The 11,372-nt window shown below is 52.9% G+C and overlaps 3 protein-coding genes across 3 annotated transcripts; 1 reads left to right on the top strand and 2 right to left on the bottom strand.

Annotated features, from left to right (window-relative positions):
- Positions 1 to 1,701: 1,701 nt before the first annotated feature.
- CCM_08442 (Fungal specific transcription factor) lies at positions 1,702 to 4,565 on the bottom strand (the record flags this gene model as incomplete). The annotated part of the gene is made up of 4 exons (XM_006673580.1): positions 1,702 to 3,658; positions 3,705 to 3,881; positions 3,944 to 4,214; positions 4,430 to 4,565. 4 exons carry the CDS (start codon positions 4,563 to 4,565, stop codon positions 1,702 to 1,704), a joined length of 2,541 nt encoding a protein of 846 aa, XP_006673643.1.
- A 1,490-nt stretch (positions 4,566 to 6,055) lies between these two features.
- Positions 6,056 to 6,574, top strand: CCM_08443 (uncharacterized protein; the record flags this gene model as incomplete). The annotated part of the gene is made up of 2 exons (XM_006673581.1): positions 6,056 to 6,191; positions 6,261 to 6,574. 2 exons carry the CDS (start codon positions 6,056 to 6,058, stop codon positions 6,572 to 6,574), a joined length of 450 nt encoding a protein of 149 aa, XP_006673644.1.
- A 2,139-nt stretch (positions 6,575 to 8,713) lies between these two features.
- On the bottom strand, positions 8,714 to 11,002 carry CCM_08444 (pentafunctional AROM polypeptide; the record flags this gene model as incomplete). The annotated part of the gene is made up of 1 exon (XM_006673582.1): positions 8,714 to 11,002. One exon carries the CDS (start codon positions 11,000 to 11,002, stop codon positions 8,714 to 8,716), a length of 2,289 nt encoding a protein of 762 aa, XP_006673645.1.
- Between the last annotated feature and the right edge of the window lie 370 nt (positions 11,003 to 11,372).

The raw sequence follows: 11,372 nt of genomic DNA on the forward strand, positions 1-11,372 counted from the left end.
GACGTCGTTTGCCGGGCTCGTGGTCGGGCGCGCCGTCGCGGGCACCGGCGGCGCCGGCGTGCTCGGACTCTGCGTCATCTTTGTCCTGGAGCTCACGACGAAGCGCCGCCGGGGACTGTATATTGCGCTTGTCAACGCGGGATTCACGGCGGGCGTGGCCGTTGGCGCCGTTGCGTATGGTGCGCTACTGCCACGGATAGGATGGGTGAGTGCCCCCCCCCCCGCCTCGACCAGATGCTGTGCGGAACTGACGTGTTTTGTTTCTCATGGCTAGCGTTCCATCTTCGTGTGGCAGGTTCCTGCGTCACTCATTGGAGGCGTGGCGTCTTTTATCAGTCTCCCGAGCAATATGCAGCCGGGAGGTGGTGATCTCCTTTATAAGCCCGGAACCACGAGGCAAAAGCTGGCGCGAATCGACTACCTTGGAGCATTTTTACTAGCAAGTTAGCTCCGTTCCCCGTTATGACTCTATATCCTAACCCACGACCAGACATTCACAATTGTGGTTTTCCTCTATAGCCTGGCTGCCGACATCCACCCTGTCAGCCTCAGCCTGTCCCTCATCTCCCTCGCGGCCTTCTTGGTGGTCGAGTACTGCCTTGCCGCCGACCCCATCATCCCGCTCCCGGTACTCTCCTCCCGCGGCGTGCTCCTCTCGTGCCTCGCGCAGTTCGGGCTCATGACGGCGCGCTGGACGCTGCTCTTTTACACGCCCGTCTATATGCTCGCCGTGCGCGGCGCGGCCCCCGCCGGCGCCGGCGCCATCCTCGTACCCACCAACGCGGGCTTCGCCATCGGCGGCTTCCTGGCCGGCGCGCTGCACATTCGCCGCGCGGGCTCCTTTTGGCTACCAACCGTCGCCGTCTCGGCCGTTTTTGGCCTCAGCCTGTTCCTCGTGGGGCTGGTCGCGACGCCGACAGCGCCGATGCCGCTATTCGTGGCCGTCGTGTTCCTCAACGGCCTCGCGACGGGCGCGGCGCTCAATTACAGCCTGGCGCACGTGCTGCACCTGTCGCACAAGGACACCGAGTACGTCAGCACCAGTTTGCTCGGCACGTTTCGAGGGTTCGGCGGCAGCTTCGGCACGTCCATTGGCGGTGGCATCTTTTTCCGCTTCCTGCGGCAGGCGCTGACGGCAGGCTTTGCGGGCCTTGAGGGTCACCACGGAGGCCGGGACGACGGCCTGACGCCGGAACACACGCGCCTCGTCACCAGGTTGCTGGGTGCGCCGGGGCTCGTCTTCTCGGGAGAGCTTAACGCTGAAGAGCAGCAGGTCGCCATCAGCGGGTACAGCGGTGCCATTCGGGGTGTATGGCACGCCGCTGCGTTGCTTACCGTCATCGTCGTAGCTGTGCAAGCGGCTGCGGGCTGGACTGCACCAGAAGCCCGCAGCACGGGGTATGACACGGAGGAAGAGGAACAGGCTCATGCCGCACTATTAGAAAATGAAGGTGTCGGGGAGGCCTAGCGTGCAGTAAATTGTAATTCGCGTTTCTTTCCTTTAGCAATTCCATCTATCCATCGTTGGTTGGTAGTAATGTGTAATTCATATCTTCAATAAGTATGGCATCAAAATCGTGACAGATGCACATATCTCGCCGCATAAATAGCTTCGTCAAATATCCCTTCTCTTGAATAATTTCACCCAGAATATACTTTTTAATATACATACAAGCACCGGCGCAAAGCGAGTGTCTTTCATCATGTCTCGACGCCAGTTCCACCGAGGAAGAAGTCAAGCTCCCCTGTTCCATTGTTGAAACGCTGCTCGTTTTCAGCGAGCTGCTCCAGGAGCGTCAAAAACGGATCCTTCTCATCGCCCTGAGTGCTACCTGGGTTGCTCTTGGTGCTGGGGCTGGGCACAGTGGCGCCAGTCTGGTTCCTCGGCTGGCCGTTCGCATCGATTCCATGCCATGCAGCCGGGCTACCATATGCATTTGTAGAGATGGTGCCGAACATGGGATCGTACGACATCATACCAGGTCCTATGATTGTTTGGCCGCCGGGCATCCCCATTGAGGTGTTAAAGTTGTATGTCGGGTTGTATGACAGCGGAGTAATGCTCGATGTCGTCGTCATAGGTGCCGGTGAGAAGGAGTATCCGTTCATTTCTGCTGCACTGGTCCCAGCCGAATTCATCGAGTTTCCTTCCATTGTACTACGCATAGCACTGACGTGGTGTCCCTGGCCTTCGTGTCCATGAAGTTGTCCTGTGGTTTGCGCACTTACATCGTATGTCTGTCCAGGGTGGCCCGACAAAGTCCGATTGGGATAGAAGGAAGCCGAATCTGGCGATAGCTGCATCATCTCTGTCAGGCCTTGGCTTGGTCCGTTATTCTTACGCTTCAGGGTTGACTGCTGCGGAACGCCACGCAAAGCTTGCGCGGCATACGGATCGGCCATAAATTCGGTTGGAACATCTCTTAAGTAGAAGCTCGTACCGTCCATTCGGCGGCCATTGCTGTCAGATCCTCCGACATCCGAGTATCTGTCGAAATGGTTCTCGAGTTGGAAACCTGGTGTATACCTAATCGAGTTGGAGGCTAGTGCCTTAACTAGTTCCCCATGCATGATGCACACTCCTTCCAAATTTACTCGGTGCTGGTCGACGTCAGCCCATATATACCGCAAGTCGTTGAGCATTTCCTTTGCTTTGGTCAATAGACTCGAAGAAGGTAGGAACACGGTCATGTCGCCGTTACTGGGTGACTTGGTGTAGTAAGCTCCGTGTACATGGACCGTCGCTGCAGTGAAAATGCAGTATCCAGCAACGCCTGGCATCTGAATACGTCCAGTTTGTCTAGCGAGGTCTGCAAGCTCCGTGATGGCATTGGCATGTAAAAAGCACATGGTTGTCGCCTCGATCTGCCATGATTGATGTTGGCCATTTCCAGACAGCTCGGCAAGGTCAATCGGGAGGAACGGGCGGTAGATCAGGCAGTAGACGAGATGGTAGAGCATTTTACTCATGAATAGAATTGTGGCGTCAGACTGGCCAAAGAGAGACTCGATGGTAGCAAAGGCATTATTAGTTCCGGAAGCCCAAATGTCGAGGTCTTGTCGAATTTTGGAGAGGTTTGAAAGTGAGTGCCAAGGAAAATGTGAATCGCCCTTGACACCGCCAGCTGCGAGGTATTTGTTTGTAATGCCGAGAATACGGCAGATGTCAATAAACATCCCACTACTCCCCTGGGACTTCTTTCCACTGCCCTGGAAATACTGCAGATTTGAGCCACAGTCAAAGAATTCTCCCTCGGTCGGTGCTGAGGAAGGCTTTTGTGACCAGGATGGAAGCCGAAGAACGATAGCATCATCGCTGATCAGGCCGGGCCGCTTTGATCCACATGATAGGAGTCTATCAAGCTGGTAGCAAGTCCAAAATAGCCTCCGTCTTGTTTCGCGCTCCATGTGTGTGACTAGAGCTTGAGCTTCGATCTCTCTGTGCAATTCAAGGCCAAGGGCCATGGTAATAGCGTTACATAGCACCATATATGCCTTGGTTCCCTTGCCTGTCATAATGTAGGTCAGGCAGATCAAAAGGAGTGCTTGTATTGCTTCCACAGATACGTCGTCCATGTCAATAGCTCGGCGGGCTCGGAAAGCCAAATCTATACTCATTTGAGCAGCTGCCAAGTGACCGTTTGGGTGAGCAGAAAATCTAATCATGTCAGCAAAAGTTGCAGCTATAATAGGATCCAACATACTTGGCCACTGCAGCACACATAGCGTCGACAAGATATTGTGGTAATTCTCTGAGTTGCATTCGTTGACGAACAGTAGACTCGTCTACAATGAAGTAAGGTCTACCATGTGCTGTCGCAAAGTATGCGCTGATGAGACTTTCCGTCGGGACGGTAGCATTGGCGGTGGCTGGTTGGTCGCTGTACGTTCCGTTTTAGTAAACTAAATACACCTCGCACAATAAGTGACAGGATGCGCTTACGAAGTAGGCGGTCGTGGATTCGAAAACTTTGGTTCGGCGCTTCCAGAGGAGGACTTTTCGGAGGCGCTTGCGATGCGCTTCAGTGGTGGCTCATTTGCTTCGGAAGGGCCTGCCTCTTCGGATTCGGCGCTTTGAGCCTCTGGCGACTCTGCGGCCGTATCTGTACCATCTTCCACATTCTTTTCCTTGAGCTTGGCCTCGAGGCCATCGACGCGCTTTAGCAGTGCCTCTAGAACATCGGTCTTTGGCCCTCGCTTCTTCGGTACGGCATCTGCGCAACGGCGAGGTTAGTTTTTGTGGGTGCTCAAAATATGAAGTCGAGAAATTAATGTACCGTATACACAAGGGCATTGAAACAGCTGACAAGCCTCACAGGACGGTCGTAGTCTGTTGCATTTGATCTAGGCGCGGTACATGTCAGTGACTTGTGCAGCGCATCGCATAGGTGCGGGTGTGGGCTGACCTTTCTTTTGCGACAGGATTTACAATTCATGGACTCGCGTGGCTCGTTCGGTTGTCGGCGAGGAGGCAGTCTCTCGATACCGACTTGTGGCCGTGGAATGGCGACCCTGTTGGGCCCAGGGAACTGCGACTCGGCCATGGGACCGACAACGGCGAGCATCCGAAGCTACAGATGCGTTGAAACCGGGCGGATAGGTACGGCGGGACAGTGCGGGGGTTGACACGGAGGCCTGGTCACTCAATGGAACCGGATATGGCGTCGCAAATGGATTGAGCTATGGCAGACGAGAAGAATCAGGTCTTGGAAACTGGGAGGGCCCGAAGACGAATGGTCGTCTATCATCCGCGGGTGCGGGTGGTGCGTGATCTCCGCCCCTCGTCCTGCTATGGCATGACCGCGCCGGCAGGGTCCTCACTAATAGATGGCACTTGAGGCGAATGCCGGGACAAGGTCGGGTTGAGATCCGGTAGGGAATCGCGCGGCGGTATTTGTCGGGGGATATGCTGGAGAGATGAAATGGGGACAGAATTGGGCCGGACCCGGGAAGCTGGTGACGAGGAGGCGACAGTGGGCTAAAAATATAAGAAAGCGATGATGGGACAAGGTCAATTCGAGAGAGCAGTCGAGCTGCCAGAGGAGCCACGGCAAGCCCACGCCTCATCAGCCAGGGCTACCTTTGGGGGGAGGGGTGAAGGTGGGTACAAGCAGGCAGGCCGCAGGGGAGGGCCCAGAAGAGGGTAGGTGCTCTGCAGCTGGGTGGGCCAACAGAGACAAGTTGAAGGTGTTTTGTTCCATCACACCGAATACTCTAGTACCACATCTACTTACCTACCTACTTGGACGCAGAGAATTTTTTTAAAGAAATCTGCACCTGTAATGGCTGACCTGGTACCTACCTAGTAGCTGTCTTGGAAGTCATGTCGCTGCCGTTCAAGATACGTACCTGTTGCCTGGTACCTATGTAGGCACCCTCTGACCAACTGCTAGCGGCCCCCATTGCTGTGGAATACTGGTAAATAACAACCTACCTACCTCATTTCTCTAGTGACATGTAGTCACAGAGGCAGAGACAGGGTCGGCTTGGCCGTGTCCTTCAACTCCTGTCGCAAAATAGCTGGTAACTGTACACACACCCAGCTGCAGTGCTCTGGAATCAACAACCTTGTCAATCTCGCGTATCCAAATTGTACAAATTACCAAGTAGACAATTGACGACCGGCGCGGCATACGTGCTAGGAAAATGCCTTCAGCAAAAGTTCCATCAAAGAGAACACAGCTATAACTAACTACATAGGTATGTAGATAGCGCCTTCTATGTAGCCCGTTGTGGAGATGGCGGGCGTCCAGAGGTAGCTGGCTGCTAGTAACTATCCTGAAGCCCATGCTCTCACATATCACATATTTGCTGCTTTTAGCAAGTATTTTCTCTTCTTTGCGAACAGTCGCTTGCCCACGGAATCGAGTTGTACGATTAGGCTAGTACAGCGCCAGTGCTACATACTACCTGGTACTATGTGGGCTAATGTAGTACCTAGGCTACAGGAAGAAAGCGCTAAACCTCAGTGCCCTCGTCATGTTCCGAGACATCGCGGAGCCAAACTAAATTATAATGGCCCTTTTTGTGCTTGAACCCAGCGGAATCTACCGCAATGTACAGTTTTGCATCAGTTGTTAGCAACCCGTTTTTCGATACTACCGCCGGGCAACGGGAAGAGACGAGTCTTTTCTTAACGCAAAGCTACGTGGTCTTTTACCTTGCCTGCCTCTTTGGAGCTATGCGCCAGTGTAGGTTCTAATATCCCATAGTTTTCGGATGCGCTGCCTTTCCCAACCTGTCGAAATTAATGTAACTAGCCTGCTCTCGAGGTGCTATAATTATCAAGCAAGAACAAGGTGTGCGGAATCGAGACCAATTTAACGCTCATCTTGCCTCAGATGCGGAATTTGCAAAAACAATGACGATGAGGACTGGTCAGCCTCGTACCCGATTCTGGAGTCTTCCTGGGCAAAGCCCGCCCGCACTGTCAGCAGCCAGCCACCCGGACCCCACGCTGTGGCTTGTTAGGAGCACACCCCTGTGGTTTTCTCCCCTTGCTCTGGACTCAACTCTCGGCAGCGATCCACTGGAGCGCGCCTTTCACGAACTGCCCTCTGAGCAACTCCGTTAAGCCCGATACATGCATGCATTGGTATGTGCTCTTGGTAATGTGATTGTAAGCACTCTATGCAAGTCGCAATAGTCATACAAATGACAAGGTCGGCACCGGTCCAACAAGTTGAGCAGTCGCAGGCAAAATATGTGACCCACCCCAAGGCTCATCGCCGGCGCGCATCACCGGGGGCCCGACGAGCCCGCCCCCGCCCCCAAGTCTTCTAACTACCTACCTAGATTTCTTGGTTCCCGTGCTAGGCCCTTATAAGCTTCATTCATCTCATAACGCATGTCAATGCGATTATTGGCGCGTCGGGACTACTATTTGATGGCCCCATAGTAGAGTCCATCAGCCAGGTACATGTAAAAGGAATCGAGGACACAACTCCGCTGGGTGCCTTTGCAGGTCAAACCGATTCGGTGATTCCAGTCGCGCCGTGCCGGCTAGCCAGGAATGGCGTTCTTGTGCGAGGCTAGCCTTGTGCCCCAGTGCTGGGCGCTTCGGCTCTCGTTGGAGTTGAAGAGCCCTCCTGTTCCTCATCAGTGGCCATTTATAGTGTTAATACAGTTTCACAAAGCGCCATATTTGTAATCTATTATTTCCTAGGTAGGTGTACAGTATTCCAGTTCTGAACTCTTGTCAGCGTTGCTTAGCGGTTGGCCGCACCCTAAACAGCTGCGCTTCACTGTCCAACACCGGAAGCCACCTCGTTGTAACTAAATTTTAAGTGCCGAGTTCGCTTGTCGCTGAGGGTCTCACCACTGGGTTCAGCGCCACCAAGTGGTTCACGATGCTACTCTAGCTTTTCGGTCTCGCTCGTCTTTCGTATGGTTGACGATATTCTGTACCTCGCCTCTCTCTTTTCTCATTATATGTAGCCTCGTCGTGTCAACCTAACCAGAGAGTCTGTCTTCGTTGAGTGCAAGAAGCAACCAGCTACCACTACCAGTCCTTGCTGGTGTCAATGTGTGTGTGAAAGCGGTCGTCCTCCTCGGCCACGCCGGAGAAGATCTCTGCCAGACTCCCACACCCAGAAATAGGGAATGTGTCGGCCACGTTTCGGCCAGTTGCGCAGCCAAATGTGAACGTGCATCGACAAGCGCCGCCCCTTTAGCGGCCGCTAGGCACTCGAAGATGTGGGATGTCCCGACAAGCTCTGGCCGACCGCCACCATCCGCCGTACTTCCGGCTGTCCCATGTGGGCACAATCGTCTTTTGTCTCGTTTGTCCGTTTTGGCAATTTGAGGAGTCTGTCGCTTTGGCCACTGAGCATTCATGCATGCGGGTCATAGTCCAGATGATGTAGCTCTCAACCGATAACTATCCGTAGATATTGAGGCCGTAAATGGTGCGAAAATCGCGGAGAAAAACATGAAATGAAGGAGCAGTGGAAGGGCTAAATCGAATTCTTCAAACTTTCGTCTCGGCAGACAGAGAAATCGCGTTGCTTATGACCTCTGTAGCTGTCGCCAACTACATAACCCAAGTTACAAAGTGACCAGGAACTTGCATTCAACCACAGGCCAACTGCATCCAGGGCGTGCTCTGCAAGTGCCCTGAATTCAGTTTGGTGCGCAGTTGGCAGGGCTTAGCTCTAATAAGACCCGAGCCCCGATACCCCTGTAGAACTGAATGTCAGCCTTCTCTCTCGCCACCATAGTAGACAGGGGCCAAGGTGGCAGGACAAAACTGCCACCATGACCGCATCTACAGGAATGAAGCATAAGATATAACATTATTCATCAAGTATGATTTTGCCTCTCGGGCGGCTAAATAAGAGGATGTACTATCAGCTAACAACGCCTCTCAGCATGCTCACGCAGTCATGCATAGAACACGCGTAGGTATTCAGAGAGAACCTAGTCCGGCTGTTCATTCCGAACATTGCCGACCCCGCTCCAATAAAGCCTTCGTAGTAACGACTCTTGGTGAGTTGTAACTCAATCCCTTATAAAATGTGATTATATTGCGCCTCAAAGCGCGTAGTACTCTGACTTGGACACTTGTAGGTTTGTGTGGCAGTAAAGTAAAAGCCTGAACGCCATATCAAACCATCATCCTCCGTAAAATATGTCATTGTCAACCTTAAGTCCCCAATAGGACCACAAATGCGTTTTGCGGTCACACATCACCCATTGTCAAAGATGTAGCCAGCTAATTGCCACTGGCTAGCCTCACGAAGCTGTACTGTATATTCTGTCCCACGAGCAAGCGCAAACTCTCAACCGTCGTGAATGCTGCACTGTCTGCAGCCCCATAAGCTGCAAAGCCGCTCTTTTCTGCAATTTCAGCCGTTTCGATCGCTTGTCGGTCTGCGGCATGTGCCATGTCTAGAAACACCTTCTTGCAGCTCGTCGATCCGGAATTTTGGGCATTGCTCGCGAATGCGCGCAAAAGTAGTCTCACAATGCTACTTTTTGCTGGCCCAAGGGCTGATACCATGACGAAGGGAGCGGCACTCTCATGCGAGCCAGATCTTGCGCGCTGTAGACTTTCGAGGCTGTTAAACTGTTCAATCGGCGGCGCATTACGTGCGAGTGTCGTAGATGTTTTGAACCCTAGGGTGTAGATCTTGGCAATTTTCAGCGCCTTCATGGCAAAGATGACTGGTGCCGCATCGTCCGAAGAAGATGCCAGTACCATGGCCGTGCGGCCTGCGTATGCTGAGGGTGCGAGGTCCCTTGTCAATGCGCTGAGAATTCCTTTCCAGCTCGCGTTATCGAATACCAGCGTCGTCGCTTGGTTCGGGTCGACCTGGCTGAGTGCAACAGCACCTTCGCTCTGCTGTCTGGGGCTGGCGGGTATAGAGGATGGCCTAGAGATAGAGTGTGACAATGAGCCTACTCTAGCCACGATTGTGTCGACGGTCCCAATGACTCGTGCAGCCTCGCTCACAATCGGCCCTTCTCCGTTATTGGCAGTCGCGAGCAGTGGATTATGCTTCATGATGCTGTTGTACGAAAGACCGGGATCGAGGTACGCTCCGCCAAAAGATCTCTGGCTGCATAATGTTTCCAGTCCAGCTGCGCTGTTTGGCTGACGTTCTATAACGGCAAATTGATGGGGAAGACCAAGTTCGTTGAAACACTTTTCGTAGAATGGCGCCCTGTGTCCTTTCACTCGAGATTCGACACTAGTGATGCCATAAAACGACTTCTTCGGCAGATGGCCCATATGCGCAAGGGCAGAGTTGATCTCTGCCGCGCTTAGCTGCCCTGGCGCAGCGATCAGCGGCAGCAGTGGGTGTGTAATAGGTGTGAATGTTTTGTTAAGCGAACGGGAAAACTGTCCGACTTGGCCCATGTTGACGGCGGAGAATGGTGGCGCATGCGGATACTTGGTCTTCACCTTTGAGCGGAAGTATTCAAGTTCAAAGTTCTCCGTGTGGTCATTAATGATGGCGATCATCTTTATGATATCAGCATAGTCGATGGACCGTTCGAAAACTTCCTGGGCATAAATTGATGGCCATTTGAAGTTTCCCGAAAAGTCGTGAAAAGCAGACATGATGCGCGAGTTACCCTTCTTATGCCAAAGATCTTGCCTGATGTCCTCTGGCAGCCAAAGTTCGACATCGATATACTCAACCCCCCATTGAATGGCTCTGTACAGGTATTCGTGGTAGAGTTTCGGGTTGTCCATAGGGAATCTGCCATTCTCGTTGGTGCAGCGCGTTGTAAATATGATCGGCAGTTCTGTCCGCTGGCGTAACAGCATAACTTGCTCTCCGACGTACTTCAAGCTCGGAACAGCGGCAAAGCTGCCGCCGCCTAGCGGCTCTCGTAGCAGATCAACACGCAATTCAACGGCATCAGACCCAACCGTCAGGATGTCAAGGTTAGGTAGAGCAGCTCTGACGTCGGGAAATGTCGTTGAGATGAACAACGTTCTCGGCTTAGCCATGAGTTCGCTATGGTGGTTGATTTGGCCCAAAATAAATGCAGTAAATCGACAAAGGTCTCGACGCAGATCAGGAGTGTCCGAGTAGAGGAATTCGTAGTCGCAGTGCTCTGAAAGGTACAGATTTGGCGGCATGCCTAGATTGACGAGGTGTGCATTGATCGTAACCACCATTGAATGATCTCTTGTGGCAATGTTGCTTTGCGCAGCGGCAGCGGGAATGCCAATGACAGACTGCTGATCTGCTGTCGTAACGTCGGTGATGTTGGATTTTAATTTTGACGGTCTGCCGAGAACCTCTCCAAATAGGGACACAATTGGCTCTTGTCCTTTTCCATAAATTATAGCAATTATGCGCGAGTCTCCTCCCTGTAGAGAATCTCCAAAGAAGCCGCTATCGATTACCGGGGGGCTCTGACTGGCGTGTTCTGCATGGTTTCCGTTGCCAATGTCCACTTTGAAAGAGTCCGAATTATCTGCGAAGGAAGTCGTCGGGTCTGGGTTTGGCGAAGGACTCGCGATGATCTGGTGCACAGCAGCCATACTGCTGTGTTGGGCGAGTTGGCGTCACCGAGGTTTCGACGGCAAGTAGGGGAACGGATTGATTCAAGCAATATTAAAGGCTGCGGTAACCGATATTTATGACTGAGAATGTATCATCCGAATGTTTTCGGACTACCCCAGTCTCAAGTCAGAACTGGACCGATGCGACGGAGCGTTCCAGATAGCGGTCGTGCCGGGAGATGAGTGAGATTTGAGGTTGCGAGAGCCCCTTTCACCGTACTATCGGAGCCAGTACAGGTTGAGTTGAAGAACTGTCTGTTGCCTCTTGTGGGTCGATTTCCGTTCATTGGGGTGCGTGAAGGGTCATACCCGGAGAAGGTTGCGGTGCTGAGAGGAATCTAGGACTCCT

The sequence above is a fragment of the Cordyceps militaris genome (genome assembly GCF_000225605.1).
Source record: "Cordyceps militaris CM01 unplaced genomic scaffold CCM_S00007, whole genome shotgun sequence".
Taxonomy (NCBI): Eukaryota; Fungi; Ascomycota; class Sordariomycetes; order Hypocreales; family Cordycipitaceae; genus Cordyceps; species Cordyceps militaris.